This window comes from Salvia miltiorrhiza, chromosome 8 (assembly GCF_028751815.1).
Source record: "Salvia miltiorrhiza cultivar Shanhuang (shh) chromosome 8, IMPLAD_Smil_shh, whole genome shotgun sequence".
NCBI classification, from domain to species: domain Eukaryota; kingdom Viridiplantae; phylum Streptophyta; class Magnoliopsida; order Lamiales; family Lamiaceae; genus Salvia; species Salvia miltiorrhiza.
Window position 1 is genome coordinate 3120664 of NC_080394.1, and position 20273 is coordinate 3140936.

General features: G+C 34.5%; 3 protein-coding genes and 1 long non-coding RNA gene across 4 annotated transcripts; 1 reads left to right on the top strand and 3 right to left on the bottom strand.

Moving 5' to 3' along the window:
• Positions 1-1780: 1780 nt before the first annotated feature.
• LOC131000035 (uncharacterized) lies at positions 1781-3066 on the bottom strand. Its single transcript, XR_009093643.1, has 2 exons — positions 2819-3066; positions 1781-2221 (listed from the first exon to the last, which is right to left on the bottom strand). It is a non-coding gene; the product is annotated as an uncharacterized LOC131000035 (long non-coding RNA).
• Positions 3067-4851: 1785 nt separating this feature from the next.
• LOC131000029 (tetraspanin-3-like) lies at positions 4852-7541 on the top strand. Its single transcript, XM_057925765.1, has 2 exons — positions 4852-5424; positions 7048-7541. Exons 1-2 carry the CDS (start codon positions 4912-4914, stop codon positions 7381-7383), a joined length of 849 nt encoding a protein of 282 aa, XP_057781748.1. The 5' UTR covers positions 4852-4911; the 3' UTR covers positions 7384-7541.
• Positions 7528-10921, bottom strand: LOC131000034 (uncharacterized). Its single transcript, XM_057925769.1, has 10 exons — positions 10580-10921; positions 10377-10407; positions 10129-10277; positions 9368-9459; positions 9230-9237; positions 9066-9137; positions 8758-8925; positions 8530-8625; positions 8117-8239; positions 7528-8019 (listed from the first exon to the last, which is right to left on the bottom strand). Exons 1-10 carry the CDS (start codon positions 10597-10599, stop codon positions 7966-7968), a joined length of 813 nt encoding a protein of 270 aa, XP_057781752.1. The 5' UTR covers positions 10600-10921; the 3' UTR covers positions 7528-7965.
• Positions 10922-17282: 6361 nt separating this feature from the next.
• Positions 17283-19218, bottom strand: LOC131000030 (LOB domain-containing protein 1-like). The gene is made up of 2 exons (XM_057925766.1): positions 18821-19218; positions 17283-17800 (listed from the first exon to the last, which is right to left on the bottom strand). Exons 1-2 carry the CDS (start codon positions 19049-19051, stop codon positions 17498-17500), a joined length of 534 nt encoding a protein of 177 aa, XP_057781749.1. The 5' UTR covers positions 19052-19218; the 3' UTR covers positions 17283-17497.
• Positions 19219-20273: the final 1055 nt, after the last annotated feature.

Genomic DNA, 20273 nt, shown 5'->3' on the forward strand with positions numbered 1-20273 from the left:
AAGAGGAAAACAACAATGCAAAATAGATATCATACTTAAATAGATAGGGGGCTTCTGATTGAATAGGTATTATTGTGATTAAATGTTTGAAATTTGAATTTTATTAAAATTTTATAAATTGAGTTGATTGTAGTATTACTTTTCTTATGCGATATATACTCCCTCTGACCTCTGTCCCAACGAAGATGAGACATTTTTTTTAATACATAATTTAAGGAATTAGTGTTTAGTGTTTTAAGTATATTTTTAATTTTGTAGATAGATAATTATATGTATAATTAGTGACTTTGAATCAATTTTAAGGTCGTTTTTTTAATAATACGTTAATTTTCAAATTTATAATAAAATTAATTAACCTTTCATTTAGATTATTAATGTTGCCTATTTTTTTTAAGTAAATTAAATATTGAAAATAAAATAATTTGTGCACCCCCTGCGACCATCGTTGCTGAGTTTTTTAGAGCGAAAAACTGTTTTGGGTTAATTAAGAGATGTAATTAGTTTTATAATTATTACTTTAAATTGTCTAATTATATTTTAAAAAAGAAATGACTCATTTTCGTTGGAACGACTCGAAAAGAATACGACTCATCTTCTTTTTAATGAAGGTGTAATTTACAATCTATTATCATCCTAATGAGCAATACTAATAATCAAACTTTTTTACTCTCTCGTTTCTAGTGGTGAAATACATATGATCTCATAATAAATTGAAAGATTGGAACTCGGTTGAAATTTTAAATCCAACCACAGCCAGCCTAATGCATGCTCATGATTAGTGACAGCATGTAATTTCAAAATCGAAAAACAAAATAGTAGTAAATTAATTATAAAAAAAAGACAAAATTATAATATGACCTAGTTTGTAACTCAAAGTTTGGTTGGAAGATTTTGAAGGGAAAGTGTGGGCCCATAGCCTGCAGGATTCTCGTAGTTGCTCACATGGGTGTATGTTTAAGGCCAATTCCGTCTATTTCAGGTCAGTGTCCTTGTTTTTGTAATTTTTACTATTTTTCACAAAATAATCTCATTACTTATCACTTTTAAAATATTTAAATCATTATAGTACTATATATTTATATTAATTGATTCACATAAATACACTTACTATCGTCATTTTTTCTAAATTACTAAACTTTTTCTCGATTCAATAAATACATAATTAACTTTTTTTAATAATTACGTCTACTTCGAAGAAGAGTTTTTGTTGAACGAGAAAATCTTTACTATTTCGTTCATCTCTTATTTTTTATTTTCACTATCATAACATTACAAAAAAAATTTAGAGTATTATTTTCTTCATTCATAACATACTTAACTATTCCCTCTGTCCCGCCGAAGATAATGTGTTTCTTTTCGACACGGAAATAAAGGAATTAGTGTTTAATAGTTTAGTGTTTAGTGTATTTATGATTAAGTCATTACCTAAACTGAATTTTAAGTAAAATAATGAATGATTAAATTATCTCTAATCAAATGCTTAATATCCCTAACTTTTTACCAAATATAAAAACGTAGCAACTTCGTTGGAACGACCCGAAAGGAACACACATCATCAACTTCGGTGGGACGGAGGGAGTAATATTTATTAAAATTCGTGTCATAAAAACCGATGCTCAATCTACGGAAATGGATTGAGTAGTATTTTTGTTAAGAGTAAATGGGCTCAATTAGCCTATCCCACATAACAAAAGGAAAAATTGTCCACCAAAAACAAATTATGGAAATAGTAGCCTTTATGACTTTTCTACCCTTATTTAAATTTTCTGGAATTTAGAAAAACTGAAAAGTTTTATTTAATATATTTGAATTAAAATACAAAATTACTTTACATAAAATTACTTCAAACAAAATTACTACCAAAAATTTACTACATCTAAATTTCAAAAAACTCAATCCCTAGAATTCAGCCGCCATTTTCACACCTCCGCCACCGGGCCGCCGCCGTCACCGTCTCAGACCGAACGTGCCGCTGCCTTCACCTGCGCCGGAAGCCCCCGAACATAGATCCAGCCAAGTCAAACCCTTGAATTTTGCCGCCGTCTTCACGCCTCCGCCCCACCGCGCCGCTGCCGCCACCTTCTCTGACCTAGGCGCCGCTGTCACCGCCTCAGACCGCGCCGCTGCCTTCACCCGCACCGGAAGCCCACATAGATTTTCAGACGCCGCTGACTTCACCCGCGCCGCTGCCTTCACCGCCTTAGACCGCGCCGCTCTCCCTCTGCAATTTTCATTATTACACACATTTTTTGGCCGATAATGTGTGTAATAAAGCATTTTGTATTGTTACACACAATTTCGAACGATAATGTGTGTAACAGTGAAGTTTGAACCATTACACACAATTGTGGTCGATAATGTGTGTAACAGTAAGCAATTTCCATTATTACACACATTTTTGATCGATAATGTGTGTAATAAAGCATTTCGTACTGTTACACCCAAATTCGGACGATAATGTGTGTAATGGTTAATTTCTTACTGTTACACACAATTGATGACGATAAAGTGTGTAACAGTGTTACACACATTATTTTCTAAAATTGTGTGTAACCATCGTTTTTGTGTGTAACCATCAGTTTTGTGTGTAACCAAAAACACATTGCGAAAAAATCGAATCAAAAACCAAGAACTTCATAAATATTCACTAATAATATAACAAATCAAACATATCTCGTGGTTTTGAACATCATTACAAAGAGGATTAACATATTTTTCTATTATCAACATTTTCCCAACAAATTTTTTGAAATTCTACTTTTTCAAAAACCTCACAACAAATTCAAAAGATACATGAAATTAGAAGGAAGTAACTTACCGGAAACGAGATGAAGAGGAGTAAGACGGCCGTGGAGACCGCCTTGCGAAACCGCCGGAATGAGGTCGCCGGAAAAGGTCGTTGGTAATGAAGGTGACTTGGGGAAGAATGATTTCACCCAAAATCTAGGTTTTGTTTTTACTATTTCTCTTTTTAATATTTTGTTATATTTTCGAAAATTATAAAATATTAATTAATCAAAATATATTAGTAAGGATAACTTAGTCATTTCAACACTAAAAAGGCTATATTTTCCACATTTTTATCTTCATGAACATTTTTTCCTACAACTAAAAGGTTTTGGCTAGAGTAGGGGTTTCACTCTTTTGTTAATGCCTATAAATTTTCATGTAATACTAATAGTAATTTATAGTACTACTAATTAGCCTCTAGTTAGTATAAATTAACATCTCCAATCTCAACATATTCACTCTCATGTAATGGCTCTTTCATATCATATCAAAAGCAGGAATTTTCCTTAAAAGAAAAACAGTACATATGTTTATATATATGAGTTGTTATTGTGGGCTGTACTGACTTGTTTTGAAATAGACAAAAAATTATAGTGGATCTAGATTAATAGTGATGAAGTCCACCAATTATTACTTTAAATGAATTTTGAAATCTTCTCTAGGCACCTGCTTCTGACATAAATGAATTATAGTCTACCACATCACATGACAAAAAAATGGACTAACATTGGAGCTATAGGTGTCACTTTCTCCGACAAACATAAACTTGGACACATTAAAATAAGTCACACAAATGTATCATGTATCTGCAATGCTCACCACTGATATATTAAAATAGCACATAATTTAAGTTTCATTTCTAACTATATGTTCTACTATATAAAGAAAAATAAATTTTCCAAAATCATTTTTTTAATTATTTATTAATGATTAATAGGTGTAATTTATTACAAATAATAATAATACTAATAATAAATAGAGCAATGAACAATATCGGTCTATTAATAATGTAACGTTGTACATTGCACCAAAATAGCGCTGTAAAAAAGAATAGGATATGGGCATTTATAAACTATTTTCGTTGCTCTATGGATAATGATTCATTTTTTTTTTTGTTCTATGGATAATGATATGATTTATTTTTAGTTTTTAATCACTTTTTTTCTCAATAACCTTGCGACGTTATCAATGGAATGGGGAGAGTATAACATGATTTGAGATGATCTTACAATTAATTCAAACTATTTGTAACACATCTAGTTTCGTTATGGCCAAGAAACTAGACTCGCATGAAGTGAAAGTTTGGGATCATATCTAAGAAACCCATAATTGAAAGCTCAAATCTTATCCAAGCTTGAAAATTCTCAAAATAGAACATTTATAATACATGTAATGTTAATTTCACACTAAAAATAGAAGATGAATTATTTATTTACAAATACAATAACCCGTTTAGTCTGTTTTTCCAAGCAATAAATGTCTCAAAATAGCACTATGAGTTGCCCAAAGCCAAATGCCCAAGAATATCGATAAATTAGGCTCTAAATCAAGCAGCCCAAAATTGATAAGCTCAAATTATTAACACAGTTTAATTGGTCATGGACTCAACTTATCCTGTTATCCACACTAGAAAAATGGAATTAAAATCTTAGCACAGTTTTGAATTGGCCATTAGTATCTTCTTTAAATCGTTACATGCTTCTTTAAATCGTTACATGAATTATGTAATTTTTTTAAAAAAATGTCATTAGTCAAAGGCTAGTCAACGTCATTCTTAGTAATCATAACTAGTGTTTATAATTAATTTAATTAGTATTAGTAGTTAATTAGGATTTATAATTATAATTTAATAACTAATTTAATTAAAATAAAGGAAGCGCATGGTGCACATGCATGCACACTCAACATGCATTAATAAATATTTGTGAGATATATTTTCTTTTTCTTTTTTTTTTGAAAAGAAACAATACTTTATACAATTGTATATATATAAATGAATAAAATAAAAATGAGAAAATGAAAACCATAAAAGGTGGGCTTTCCACATTTCCTATATATAGTATATCTTGATAAATTAAAGTTGCAAAGAATAAGTGAGTCACCCAAAAAAAAAAAAAAAAGATGGCGAAGAGCAACAACCTAATCGGATTCCTCAATTTCCTGAGCTTCCTCCTCTCCCTTCCGATCATCGGCGGCGGCGTGTGGCTGAGCAGCCGCGCCAGCAGCACTGACTGCATGAGGTTCCTCCAGTGGCCGCTCATCCTGATCGGCGTCGCCGTGATGGTGGTGTCGCTGGCCGGCATCGCCGGCGCCTGCTACCGCAACACCTTCCTCATGTACGTCTACCTGTGGGCCATGTTCTTCGTCATCGCCGCCCTCGTCTTCTTCGTCATCTTCGCCTACTCCGCCACCGAGAAGGGCTCCGGCCGCCCCGTCATGAACCGCGTCTACCTCGATTACTCCATCCAGGACTACTCCGGCTGGCTCGCCGACCGCGTCTCCGCCCCGGCGTACTGGGCCAAGATCAGCGACTGCATCCGCGCCTCCCACGCCTGCCGCCGCCTCCATAGGTTCGTCGGGGGAGTCCCCGAGTCCCCCGAGCTCTTCTACCTCAGGAAACTCACCCCTATTCAGGTAATGGTTGCCCATTCCCCCCGACCTATTGGTTAAAGGGGAAGCGTTTTATCAATTGAATTGCGCTTCGTTATCTTCGTTTATTCGTTTACTCGAAAATTCGATCGTTAAAAATCATAAAGGATGAAAATTTGAGAACAAAATCGATATTTATAACCGATCGAATTTTCAATCGTTAAAAGACGGAACGATCATCCAAATAGCGACACCTCAAATTTATCGTCAATCATTTTAACGATCGAATTCTCATTTTTAACGATCGATTTTTCAGTTGTTAAGGCCGTTTTCACTAGTAGTGACCAAATATCACATTAAAGTTATTTGGCTCGATGTTGTTTAAATTATGTGATGTTCCAATTTAAATTTCATAGTTAGTTTTTGAGGCATTTATGCATTACGTATATCATTTGCATGCTGATTAAACTTATAGTTCCAACCGAGAAAATATATTATAGGAACTTCACTTTTGTTATTTCTTTTTTGGGAGTATTTTGACAAATATATTCATATATATAAAAAAGAATTAGATCGTGAGAAAGAGAAGAAGCTTACTAGTTAAGAAATTTCCCTTATTTGGGAATATGGATATATAAAAACCTTCGATCAAACTACAATAATTAGATTATTCTTGTAAAATTTAGTGTATAATAGTGGTGGTGCCACTTTTGTGTCACTTTAGTTTTTTTTATTTGATTCCGTGAAAGTAGAAATGCTTTATTTTGAGAGAATCCAAACAAGTTAATGTGTCTCCCCCAATTGGTCACTTCATTTGTGCCATGCATATCATAGATACGAAACGAATTGCAAATTAATATTGCTTTCATATAAATCTAAATATAGTTAGGTCTATTTGATTATAGTCGAATTCTTGAAAAAAAGAATAATTTCAATTGGTTAATTACATACATATTTCACCAAATCGAGTCCCTATAAATTACCTATAGCAGTCTAATGGAGTATAATTTTCAGAATATAAAAAAGTAGTTTTTTTTTTAATTGCTTGTTTCTACTTTTTTTTTTTTTTTATCGGATAAAATTATGTTAGATGTTAACAATGAGGCAAATGCAAGTTTTTTTTAATTGCTTGTTTCTACTAATGAGGCAAATGGTAGATAAGCAACATAGTGAGATAACCTTTTATGTTTTTTGTCTTTTTTTTTACTTTTTATTTTTCTCGCTTTATTCCCAGCCCACTATAAAATCTCTTTTTTCTTTTTTGCTTCAAAAATGTTGGTATGTTTTATCTTTGAGATTTCTGTTTCAATATGCAGGTTTTTTCTTTCTTTTTTGCCTTTCTAGAAAGCTTATCTCAAAGTGGTATTTATGATTCTTTCGAGTTCAAAACTTTGAATCGCACTTTTGAATATTATTATGCTTTTGGATAATAATAATAAAATTTTAAATATAAATATACAATATACTATATTATAGCAAGAAATAATAATTTTAAACTACTGATAAATGTGTGATCACATATATCAAATGTTTATTAGCTTATTATGCAAATCCTTGCAATACCATTCTTTGTTGACATCTCACAATCAAAATCCATAATTTTTTTCTTTCTTTTTTTTCCCCCTTTATTTATTTATTTATTTATTATTACTAATTTCAAAACCGTAGTCGGGATGTTGCAAGCCACCAACGTCGTGCGGATACACGTACATGAACGAGACGTTTTGGATCTCGGGCGGGGGGATGACGGGAACGGACCCCGACTGCGCGCAGTGGAGCAACGACCAGCATCAGCTGTGCTACAGCTGCGGCTCGTGCAAGGCCGGCGTAATAGCCAGCCTCAAGAAGAGCTGGAGAAGAGTCTCCGTCGTCAACGTCATCATCCTCATCATCTTAGTTTTGGTTTACGTCGTCGCCTTGGCTGCCGTAAGACACAACAACCGGCTCGACGAGCCCCATGGCGAGACCCGGATGCAGAAAGCCCGCCCTAGCGTGCTTTTCTGAGGCCGGGCCCGCCCTAATGAGGAAAGCTTTTCTAGCTATAAATCTGTGGATACTTATTGTAAGTTATGTGTATGTTGTAAGATTTGTAATTGTCTTGTTTAATTTAATTTAACCTTTGTGAGCTTTTGAGATATGAATAAATAATTTGTATCCAAAAATTACAACTCTTTCCCATTTTTTCCATTAAAGCAATAATCAGAAATGATAGTCTAAATCAATTATTTACACGAGGCAACATTAACTATATGTATTAACAATTCGAACAAGAATAGTAATAAATTACAACTAGAATCTATATAGGGTTCAAATACTCCAATGCATCTCCAAAAATGTGGACAAAAAATGCATCAAAGCAGCAGCTTTTGTGATCATCTAAATTTGTGTTTCAGCTTCTAACCAAAAAGAAGAGGTGGAAAGGAAATTTGACCTGTTTATAGGTGCCGATGTCTGCCTAAGGTCTTCTACAGTCGAACACGCGCCGGTGTCTTCGCGAAACGAGAACCTAACTTTTACCCTCAGCTGAGCAAGATCAGAAGCATGAATACTCCTACAAAATTCCCAGAATCAGCACCTTCTAGAAGTTCAGCTACCATCAGATTCCTCCCCGTTCGCCACTAGACCAGGCCGACCTAGTTTCTGCATCAACACGGGTGTTCCATTGCTCGATATTGCTTTTTCCTTTGATATAAAGAAATATGCATATACACTACTTGAGAACTGAATAATCTTTTACCTCGTTTAATGAAGAATCGCTTTTTTTCTCGAGCTCACGCATCATATCCACGTTCAGCCCATACCACTCATCAATCCATCCGAAGCAATTTCTATGACTTTCAAGGAACAGCGCCTTTTCACCCTGCAACGAGATTACGCAGAACTCAGACGAAGGCCGTGATCACGAATACAAGTAGTTGTTTCATTCAAGCTACGTCGATGCTATTAAACTAGGTAGTATAGTATAAACTGATGGCCAGTGGCTAGCCTACGACTACGAGGTATGTGCCATCAAAATGTGTTTTGGCGAAAAATGATATTTACTTTTTTCTCAATTATAGCTATAATTGTAAAGTGCATGAGAAACATAGGATTTATGAAAAAATAGTCCTACTAAAGAACGACGACGCATTTTTCTACCAAAAATCATACCGCAAGCAAAGCTTGTTCAAGTTTACTGCCGAAGCCCCAGTACGGGACGTCTATCGTCACCAACTTGTAAGCTGTCATAACTGGATCGCATTGCTCCTGCAATTGTCGGGGAAAAAAACATCAAGTCGATGAAGCTATATTTTGTTTATTATTTTTGGAAAATTTCTTATGAAATAAGAAAGGAAAAAACACCCACAACTTTGGTTCAAATGAGGAGGAGGTACGAACCTGCCATCCGTCTAATAATGGACCACGGCCAGTTCGAGCTGATTGAAACTGAGAAAAATCGAAATTGCTAGCCCCAATTATATAGCTCCAATAATCACTCGCATCTGAAGCTATGTCGAGAGTCTCCACCTGTCTAATTGCTAATTGCTCTTTAGTGAGACCGTGCACCTACATGAGCAAAAAAGAAAAAGAAAAAAAAAAGGAATTACGTACTCGCTTGCAGAAACACCTAAATAGCGAATTCGTGTCGTGATAATTACTTGTTTCCTAAATATCATGAGACGGCGGGTAGGCGGCGTATAACTTACATTTTCAGATAGACCACAGTCAGCTGTGTGAATAGTTTCTATAGTAAGAATGAATCTTGTGAAATACAGGCACTGAAATACGTTAAAAACGAAAAACTAGTATTAGAATCCAGGAGGATCACCTGTAGAGAGAAAAATCAAACAGTTTAAAGTATTTATTTTACCTTGATAACTGCTCGAGTTGGATCAAAATTCGCAGCCACGAACATGAATAACGATGAAAACATTTCAGATGAAAGACAACTCAAACAACAAAACATATTTCAGATAACAACATGAATAGAAAAGAGAGAAGGACAAACCTGATTTACATCTTGGATATGCATTCCAAGCTTCCTCTTGCATCACAAGAGCATCGGCCGGGGCAAATTTAGACAACCAAGCAGGAGCTTTGCTGAAAAGCACAGATTCTTTTGATTAAAAAAAATAAAAATTCATCGATCAAAGTAGAATTTCATGCTAGATTGAAACAAGAACAAATGGCAACGAACAACTAGAGCACCACTGCCAAAATTACCACTCTCTCTTAACAAAATTACAGCAAAAAATAGTAAATGCGGAGGAAGATGGTGCAATGTAATGATGAACATGAACCGTAACGATAGAAACTTTTTGATTGAAAAAACAATCCCAACAAACCAGTTGAAACAATAAAGCAATCTAACTACACCCAAAACATAAAAAACTACTTTCGCAGCCTATAAATTTTCAAGAACAACTAGAACACCCTGCCAAATTACCACTCTCTCTTAACAAAATAACAGCAAAAAATAGTAAATGCAGAGGAAGAGGGTGCAATGTAATGATGAACACCAACTGTAAAGACTAACTACGCCAAAAGCATAAAAAACTACCTTTGCAGCCTATAAATTTTCAAGAACAAAAATTACCACTCTCTCTGAACAAAATAACAGCAAAAAATAGTAAATGCAGAGGAAGAGAGCGTAATGTAATGATGAACATCAAACATAAAGATAGCAACTTTTGGATAGAAAAACAATCCCAACAAACCAGTTGAAGCAATAAAGCAATCTAACAATGCCAAAAAGCATAAAAAAGCTACCTTTGCAGCCTATAAATTTTCAAAGTATATTGCCCTTTTCCAATTTCATCGTCTTCGAAAGGTCTGTTCTCCAACACCTCCACCCCTTCCGTTGAATTCGTGTTCTGTTGCTGCATTTTCATCACCATGTACATCTGAGCTACTTGAAACTGCCCAACAATCAAGAATTAAAAAAAAAAACTGCAAATGAGCATCACATAATAAAACACCAAATTTCTACATTTCCTCAAAACATTAATCAAAATCACCTCTTCCACTGATAACGGCATAACAATCCGACTGCAACACAACCCCAGTTAGGAAAAAGCAGGCTGGTCAAGGAAAAAGGCAATGCAAAAATCCCATACATAAATTTTTGCATAGAAATCAAGCAATTGCATTAGGAATTCATGATCCATAACAATACGAAGGCATGATAAGATAGAATTCAAGAATTCCCAAAAAAGGATACAACTCTTTAATCTGAACCATTTTGAAATATGTGCAGCCCCTCCGTTCCTTGAAGATTTGTTGAAAGATTGGATTTTTGTTGGGGAAGAATTCAAGAACGGAAGCGGCGAGGAGTTTGTTTGATATGGGTCAGAAACGCAGAGAACGTAGGAAACGAAAATGAAACAAATGATGTGTGTGTAATAATAGAATAGAATGGAATCGGTGGGAAGCAAGATTAAGATGGTGAAGAGGAGAACGCGTGGCGATTGCCATACTTTTCCTCGATTCTATATTTTCTTGGGAAAGTCAAAATGGGAGGTTTCAACGTTGGAGACGGTCCGACCACAACATTCCCACCGGCTCTCCACCGGTTTGGGTTTTTTTTTTTTTTTTTTTTCCCACTTTGGATATTTGTAGTTTGCATCTACGGCTTTCCTTTCTTGGCTTGTCTGCACAATATAATTTCAATATTGTTTTACGATTTTTTATAAATATTATGAGGACTTATTTGGAATCTATGCTTAAAAAAAAACTTCATCCATCTCAAAATTTAATAGGTCACAAGGCAATGAACAAACATGAATAGGTCTAAAGCCAGGCACCTTCGGCCGTCGTCCGATCAAATTTTTTTTTTTGTTACCTAGATCTATATATGTTAATATCGCCCGATTATAATTGTGTAATTTAAAATAATTATTTCAATATTCAAATCGTTTTCTTTACTAAAAATTTATTAGAATCATCCGGTGAAATCTCACCCGGTCATTATTAAATTCCTAGGTCCGTCCCTGTGAACAAATATGTTAAAAAACCAATAATTTATAATAAAATAAAAGAGAGAAAATAATTTTTTTTTATAAATATATTTATCCTAAAAATATGAGAGAAAAATAAAGATAATTATGTGTGGAATAGAACGACATTTGGTGTAAATAATGAATTATGTAGAGATATTTGTTATGTATTGACTTTTTATTTTAGGAAGTAGTCTATTGAAATGAGACGTCCAAATAAAGAAACATGATTTATTGAATTGGGATAAGGGAGTATTTATTAATAAAAGTAAAATAACTAATACAATGAATAGTTATTTGTTGATATTCCGAACTAAATTTATTTTGGATGGTTTAAAACCCAAAAAAAGTGCATTATATCCATTATTAATTGATATTCCGAACTATTTTTTTTTTCTGGATATATTTAACTTCATAATTTGTTTCAACGATGAAATAATTATTTGATTTAGGGAATTGCGATTGAAGTTTTAGATTTTCTACAAAGCTTGATGTTAAGAAAAACGTAGACAATAATTATGAACTGATTATATCTTTGTTTATTGAATTTGGGACTTCAATATATTGTATAAATCATTGGAAAATTATGTTTTCATCATTGTAGAAACAATAATTAATAATCATAAACTCAATCATTATTATTTAAAAATGATTAAAAATTCCCAGTAAGTGAAAAAAAAAGAGAGAGAGAGATCATTGATGCTGAGAGAATGTGAGCTGACATTAAAGCTTTACAACCATTTCAGCATAATATGATCTGTCATTTTTCTTTACCCATTCTACTTATATTTGCTGTAAAATAAAAATCTTCCTAATAAATATTGGCTGTTTTGGTATAAATTCATCACATTCTGATAAGAGTAAAATTTTGAAGTAGCCAAAATGAAGCATAAAACACAATTTATGGCCACACATTGAAAAAACACAAATTTTGGCCATTTTTATAGCTTTGGGACGTTTTTGCCCTTAATTGGGCGGACTGGGTAAGGTCAGGAGCGCGGGTCGCGTGCCGGGTAGGATCAGGCACGCGGGTCGGGTTAGGCACTTATGGCACTATAAGTGCCATAAGTGCCAACGAAATTTTTTTTTACTCCCCCTGCCCTGTCTACCCCCCAGACCCCCGACCCCACCCACCCCCAAGCCAAAAAATTTTACTTTATTATTTTATTTTATGGCACTAATAGTGCCATAAGTGCCAACGAAATTTTTTTTTACTCCCCCTGCCCTGTCTAACCCCCAGACCCCCGACCCCACCCACCTCACCCACCCCCAAGCCAAAAAATTTTACTTTATTATTTTATTTTATGGCACTTATGGCACTAATAGTGCCATAAGTGCCAACGAAAATCCAAAATAAAATAAAGTAAAATGGTCTTTTCAGCACTTATGGCACTATTAGTGCTATAAGTGCCAAACATGCAGAACAAATATAGAAACAACAGCATCATCTAAACCCTAAATGGAACATTTAAACCCTAAATGGATAATCTAAACCCTAAATGGAACATCTAAACCCTAAATGGATAATCTAAACCCTAGGGGAAGTGTTTTAAAAGTTCCTTTTGGCTTGGGGGGGTGGGGGGTAGGGTCGGGGGTCAGGGGGTAGGCAGGGCAGTGGGAGTAAAAAAAAAAAATTATTGGCTTGGGGTGGGTGGTGGGGGGGTGGGTGGGTGGGTGGGGTCGGGGGTCTGGGGGGTAGACAAGGCAGGGGAAGTAAAAAAAAAAAAATTTTGGCTTGGGGGTGGGTGGTGGGGGGGGGTGGGTGGGGTCGGGGGTCTGGGGGGGTAGACAAGGCAGAGGAAGTAAAAAAAAAAAAATTTGGCTTGGGGGTGGGTGGGGTCGGGGGTCTGGGGGGTAGACAAGGCAGGAGAAGTAAAAAAAAAAAAAATTTGGCTTGGAGGTGGGTGGTGGGGGGGAGGTGGGTGGGGGGTGGGTGGGGTCTGGGGGGTAGACAAGGCAGGGGAAGTAAAAAAAAAAAATTGGCTTGGGGGTGGGTGGTGGGGGGGTGGGTGGGGGTCGGGGGTCTGGGGTCTGGGGGGTAGACAAGGCAGGGGAAGTAAAAAAAAAAAAAATTTGGCTTGGGGGTGGGTGGGGTCGGGGGTCTGGGGGTAGACAAGCAGGGGAAGTAAAAAAAAAAAAAAAAAATTTTGGCTTGGGGTGGGTGGGTGGGGTCGGGGGTCTGGGGGGTAGACAAGCAGGAGAAGTAAAAAATAAAAAAATTTGGCTTGGGGTGGGTGGGTGGGGGGGTGGGTGGGGTCGGGGGTCTAGAGGGTAGACAAGGCATGGGTTAATCCCTAAATCTGGATTCGGGTCGAAAGAAGTTGTTGGATCTATTGGGTTAAATGATAGATTAGGTAGAACACATAAAAAATAGCCAAATATTAATATTTTAAATTTTGTGGACAAAATTTAAGTTTCAATCACCAATAGGGCCATCCGGCCCTATTGTTTCTTCTGATAACTCGTAAATAATATGGAGTATCAGAATTTTGCATGGAAAATATCGCGTGACATATATAATTATTGGCTGTTTTGGTATAGTACTATAGAACGACATATAAAATGCAAATAATCAAAAAGTGTAGAATGACAAATAAATTGAATATGAGGAAATACAATATTTAATCAAATACTAAATTAATTTTTTTTTTTAGATGTTGGTATATATTCTTTCAGAATTCATTCAAAGTCCAGTTAGATAATTTTTCCTTTTTTTGACAAAAAAATATTTTTTCCTAATGGATCTCACAACGCTATGCTACACATAATTATGGGCCATTAAAAGCTCGGCCCAATATCTATATATTGTCAAAAGCCCACCCACGAAGATAGTGGGAGCCTAAAAACTCAATTTTAATGACCCAACTCCTCGAAAAGAAATTAAAAGACAATAGTATTATATATTTATTTTCACAATGTAACTTTTTTTTTAATATTAACTGAGCGAGTGACTCATGAAAAAAAAATCTTTTTTTTAGATAAAAATTCATATATTTATCAGTGCTAGTTTATCTATATAATCTATATTATTAGTACATCTTTTTTTAAGGGAAATGTTACTATGCATTATTAAACACCGTTTATTCTAGTTGGTACTCACGAAAATAAAGTTATAAATTACTCAGGTAACATTATTATGCACTTAAAAAACTTACTAATAAAATAAAATACGATAAATATTGATGAAGCTAGACACCATAAAAAATGATAATGTCATCATCTATATAGAATTCAACGATTTAATAATGTCGTATTTGATTAGAGTAAGTGGAATGAGATTGGCTTGTTTGGTAGTTTCGAAATTCTAATTATCTTAAAGAATGACTAAATTGTCCCTTTCAAAAAGAGAAAAAAGGAAAAAGAATGACTAAATTTGCGGTAAATTGGATAAATATAGTTTTAGAATGGTCAAGATAAACCTAACTCAACTAGCCATCGAGACTTTGAGTTGATTAAGGAAAGTGATCAGTCAGTCATTTGACTATAAGATACATTAATATTTAAGATTTCAAATTAAATGACCTAACTATATACGTTGTCTTGAAATACTCAATAGATTGTTGACAAATACACAAAGATTCTTATGGAGTAGATATTTTTTATCTTTGTTATATAAAAATAAATATTTTCATATATGGACTTTAGATATCTCTATGCAGAAAGGTTCAATAAAAAATGTTATATATTTGAAAGAATGAAGAATGAATATGGAATAATTAATTCTTAGTTCTCAAGAAAATCGTAGTTCTCACTAGAACCACACCTTATATGCAGTGACGTAGCTAGGGGGTCCAGTGGGGGTACTGGGCCCCATTGAATTAAAAAGAAATAGTATATATATATATATAGGGGGCCGCTCCAATGAGACCCCCTAATTTTAGTGAGATATAGGGCACGATCTGGTGCGTTTATTTTATCAATCCTATGGCTGATATTGTATCTGAATGGTGATTTTTTTCGCAGGGTTCGAATCCTGGAAGGAGCAGAATATTTTAAATTTTGTTATTCATCAGTATATACGGCCATGTTCATCAGCTTATATGTCTTATTCATTACGAATTTTTTAAATTTTATTTTTCATCAGTATATACATCTTGTTCGTTAGATATACGTTTTGTTCATTAATGTTATATGTCCTATTCATTGTACTCATGTTACACGAAAAATAGGGGGTCTCACTGGAGCGCGCCCCTATATATATATATATATATATATATATATATATATATATAATGTATTTCTTTATTTAGTATTTAAATGAAAATTCATTTTATTTTTACAACAAAATTCTCATAGGGATTATATGATGTAACTTTGTTGTTATATGAGTTTCATTTTAAAAAATTTATAGGGTAATTTTTTGTATTGGACTCAAAAAATCAAAATTTGAGTTTAAATGTAGAATTCTTTACTATATTATTTTTTCTTTTGACTTGGAGGAGGGGAGCGATGAGGTTTGAACCTTAGATCTCATTGTTCGTAGACACAAATTCGCACTATTTGGCGTCCCCTTGGGGACATTTAAAAAAAGGCACCAAAATCGCATAAGTGGAGGCTAAGAGTTTCGAGTTTTGAATAAGTGGAGGCTAAGAGTTTTGAACTCCTAGCCTCTTTGAATAAAATGGAGCACTGATACCACTAGTGACTCTAATGTAGAATTCTTTACAAACATACTCGTAATTTACTTTTTATGTTGGATTCTCTATGATATTTTTATGTAATAGCTTATTTCTTTAGGTTTTTCACACATTAAATTTTTTATTATTATGTGAATTATTAAAATATTAGTTATTAACAGAATTTAACTAGATATTTCTAACTCATGTTAATTGTTAGCTCAGACCTTGTACATGCAAGTGAATTATATTTCATTTATTTTTGTTAGATAATTTTATTTGTAATAACTTATTATTGAATATTTTTTGTGAATATTAATACGTGTTTGGGCAAATGAATAAAGTTCTTACTAGATATTTATAGCTTTAAACATGTAAGTCATTAGGATGTGTGATAGTCATATATAAATATTTCAAAAAAATTATTATAAATTTTAATTTATAATATATATATATATATATATGGGGAGGGCTAAAATAAAAACACTTCAAATATATATATATAAGTGTCATATGACATAAAATTATACTCACCAAGAAAAAGTATAATTTTACATGCTTTAAGATGAAGTATAGAAAAAATGACATGAGTAAAATTGGAAGTTTAACTTACTTTTACTCTTAAAATTTCACAATATGACATTTAAAAAGGAACAAGAAAAATTCCATAAATGACACTTATATATTTAAAAATAGAGGAAATAGAGTAAAATTATTATAAATTGGCCCCCACTGAGGTGAAATCTTGGCTACGTCACTGTCTCTGCCTATATGTATGTGCGTGTGTGTATGTATATATAGGAAATGGTCCAATGAGATCCCTCACATATGATGAGATCTTAGATTAATTTATAGGTGTTGATTTAATAATGTATCATATGACTGATATTTATATGGAAGATAAATGTTTTTACTTAGGTTTAAATTCTGGAGGGAGCGAAAATTTTACTAATTATTTTAATATCGTTATTCAATATTATATACTAACTTATTCAATACTGGCTTATTCTTTATTCTCCCTTGTTACGAAAAATAACAATCTCACTATAACCTAACCTCATGTATATATATTCGAACACCATCCATTTTTATATATTTACACGTCATAATGACGTTTACTTTGGTTGATAAAGATAAAAAAATTACGAATCACAAAAAATATACAAAATATTCCAGAAATTATAAATAATGAAGGCCTCGTGTCCGGATTTCAACTTCAATATTTTCACACACACACACAATGTTTGAATTGATGATAGTAAAAAACATTAGGTAAGCAGAAAAGTTGAACTAATAGGCAAGAGATGGGACGTGGAAAAGGACACTTCTCCTTTCGAAATGATGGAAACATTACATTAATTCATCTGCCTTAAACATAATCATTAGTAATTAATCACCCTAACTATTAGTACTATGCTCCAACTATTAACTTTAATTCATAATATAGTACAATTTGAATAGAATCACCAATCACCTTTATTCATTAATTAATTAATACTTAATTCCCTAATTATAGAGCCCGTGGCTTCACGCCCAAAGAGGGTGCTCGCACGAAAACCCGAGATTGCCCTCGTCACAAAACGACGTCGTTTCGGCCAAGTTATTTTGTGATGACATCTCCATGCAGATAATGGCCATGAGATTTGCATTTTGGCATTGCACGTTGACAAGTTCAGCCTGTGCTTTAGCTAGTTGCTCGTGGAGCTCGTTGACTTGTTTCTGGAGCTGGCAAATGGCGCCGGCGCAGCCGTACACGGGCTCCCGTAGCCTCGCGTTCGCCTCGTACACCATGCTGCTCACCGCGTCGTCTCTTTGACTCTCCGGAAGCTCCTGACCATTTTTTTTCTGGATGAAATTTCTTTACAAATAATACAAATCACACACCCACACCTCACCTATGGTAGTTATTGTGGCCGAGAGTACTCGAATCTGTGACCTTTTGGACAACAGGCAACCACCCTAGGTCATCCCAAGGGGACTCTCCTGACCATTTTTAAACGTACATTTTGTTGAGGATTGAACCAAAGACTTCTCAATTAATGAAAAGAGATTTATGGTGCTTTCACTTTCACTACTCGGGCTCAATCTCATCATCATTATTGTATAGTAGAAATATGATGGTGTCTATTTCATATTCCACTCTATTAGTACAGCTAATGAAATATTTTAAAGAGTGTTTGACTAAACTTATTTCGAAGAAATTATATGCTTCAATAGTTCATAAGATGGAGTTTCTCATGAGCTTATGAGATGTCAAATTATAAAATGACATATGATAGAAATAACAAATTCTATATAGTTAAATAATATTTATAAAATAATTATTGCATATGAAATTATAAAAAAATAAGGTGGGATAGAATAAGTTATAAGCTCAGTTAAACACTAAATGCAAGTTTTTTTTTTTTTTTTGACCAACTAAATGCAAGTTTGAAACACACAATTTATAAGATTAGTTTTGACTTTTTGTACTTATGCATTCACACTATTACTCGATAGAAATATAAACAAATAAAATCAAACAAAACATATGGAAGTCGAGATCAATTATAGTATTATTATAGATCGAATTAATGTTATGTACTACTCCATCCGTCCCGCAAAATTTGAACAATTTCTTTTCGGCACGAATTTGAAAAAGTTAGTATTTTGTGTGTTAAGCGTGGTAGGTGAAAAAGTGAACAATTTCTTTTCGCCACGAGTTTGAAGAAGTTAGTATTTTGTGTGTAAAGCGTGATAGGTGAAAAAGTGGATAAAAATTGTCATATAAAAAAAGTGCTCGATACAACTCGAAAAAGAATACTGCTCAAGTTTCGTCATTTCGTGAGACGAGGGAATATGTGTGTGTACCTGCAAGAACTTGATAATATTGCTGGCACCAAAGACACGATGAGCAGTGGTGAACTTGAGAGGGTCATGAGGCGGGAAATAAGGGGCGAGGACACATTTTTCGACGCATCGGCGGCGCAGAATCTTGCAGGCGGCGCAGGGGCTGAGCACCACCGCCGATTGAGGAGGAGGAGGAGGAGGAGGAGATGATGAGGAAGAAGGTGAAGTTGCAGTTATGTCGCTGCCCTCCATTTTCTCTCAAGAATGTGGTTTTAGTAGTTAGTGAAGAAAGATTTTTGAGTGTTGAAGAAAGAAAGAAAGAAATAAAATAAGGTTGGAAATGAATTAATGTGATGTTGTTAGGCTCAGAATTTATAGAGCAAATCAAAGCAGAGGGGCGCGTCGTTTTCTTTGAAAATAAAAAATAGAATATGATTTTACATATATATATATATATATATATATATATATGGTTGTTAATGTTGAATATTATTGATAATTTTTCTTTCTTTTCTTTTATAAAGCTAGCTGTGTGGAATTTAGATTGCAGTTTTTGGACTTTGGGATAAAACTTTTAACTTTAATTTTGTGTTATATTCCATGTTATGTGTATGTGATCATCACCTGCATAGGGGTGTAAATGAGCCGAGTCGAGTCGAGTATTGCTGTGCTCAGACTCGAACTCGGCTATATTGATGAAGCTCGAGCTCGAGCTCGACTCGGCCGAGCTTGATTTTTTTGAGCTCGAGCTCGACTCGATGCCATATTCATGAGCTCGAGCTCGACTCGATTCAGCTCGATTGTGGAGTCATACTCGAGTTCGAGCTCGTTTAAATTCAGTGAGCTCGAGCTCGTTTAAGCTCGTCTGATTAATGCTTCAACATGTTGTGGTTTGTCGGATTGAGAATGTGCCAAATACACAAAGTAAGAACACCAAAATTACGTGATTCGATCTTTCGATCTACGTCCACGGAGTAACCAAGAATTTCACTACTAGATCACTCAAACAATTTACAAGTTACAATAATGGAAAATCAAAAACAAGAAAACCGAAAGAGTAAGCTATCTAAATCACCAAACAAGAAGCTCAATTTCACTCTCTTTCTATCTCTATTTTTTGCTAAACAAACTGTAACGAATCAACCACAATACAGCTGGGAAAGTAAGGAATTTATATGTGAGAGAAGAAGAATGAACCTAGACGCATATTCTAAAAAACAGATACACAAGCACAACTTTTAGCGTGAGTTCAGTCGGGGCTAAGAGGGGTTGAAGTAGGGAGAGCAGCGGTGGCGGCTGATGGGCTGCTGTTGTTCGAACTGAAGGAGAAGGGGGCGACAATTTTGACGGCCACAGGCTGTCCGGCGAGGGAGGAGAGAAGAAGGCGGCGACGCCGCCACTGTCGTCGACTGTGGTGGTAGGCGGCGTGGGTGAGAAAAGAGGAAAAGGAGAAAATTAGGGATTTGGGAGAAGG

Excerpts from the sequence above, each read along its gene's own strand:
- LOC131000029 (XM_057925765.1), top strand. The coding sequence starts at position 4,912 with ATGGCGAAGAGCAACAACCTAATCGGATTCCTCAATTTCCTGAGCTTC. Across the intron at positions 5,425-7,047 it reads GGAAACTCACCCCTATTCAG|TCGGGATGTTGCAAGCCACC; the intron begins GTAATGGTTGCC and ends TCAAAACCGTAG.
- LOC131000034 (XM_057925769.1), bottom strand. The coding sequence starts at position 10,599 with ATGGTTCAGATTAAAGAGTT. Across the intron at positions 10,408-10,579 it reads ATGGTTCAGATTAAAGAGTT|TCGGATTGTTATGCCGTTAT; the intron begins GTATCCTTTTTT and ends GTTGTGTTGCAG. Across the intron at positions 10,278-10,376 it reads TGCCGTTATCAGTGGAAGAG|TTTCAAGTAGCTCAGATGTA; the intron begins GTGATTTTGATT and ends ATTGTTGGGCAG.
- LOC131000030 (XM_057925766.1), bottom strand. The coding sequence starts at position 19,051 with ATGGAGGGCAGCGACATAACTGCAACTTCACCTTCTTCCTCATCATCT. Across the intron at positions 17,801-18,820 it reads ATATTATCAAGTTCTTGCAG|GAGCTTCCGGAGAGTCAAAG; the intron begins GTACACACACAT and ends AAAAATGGTCAG.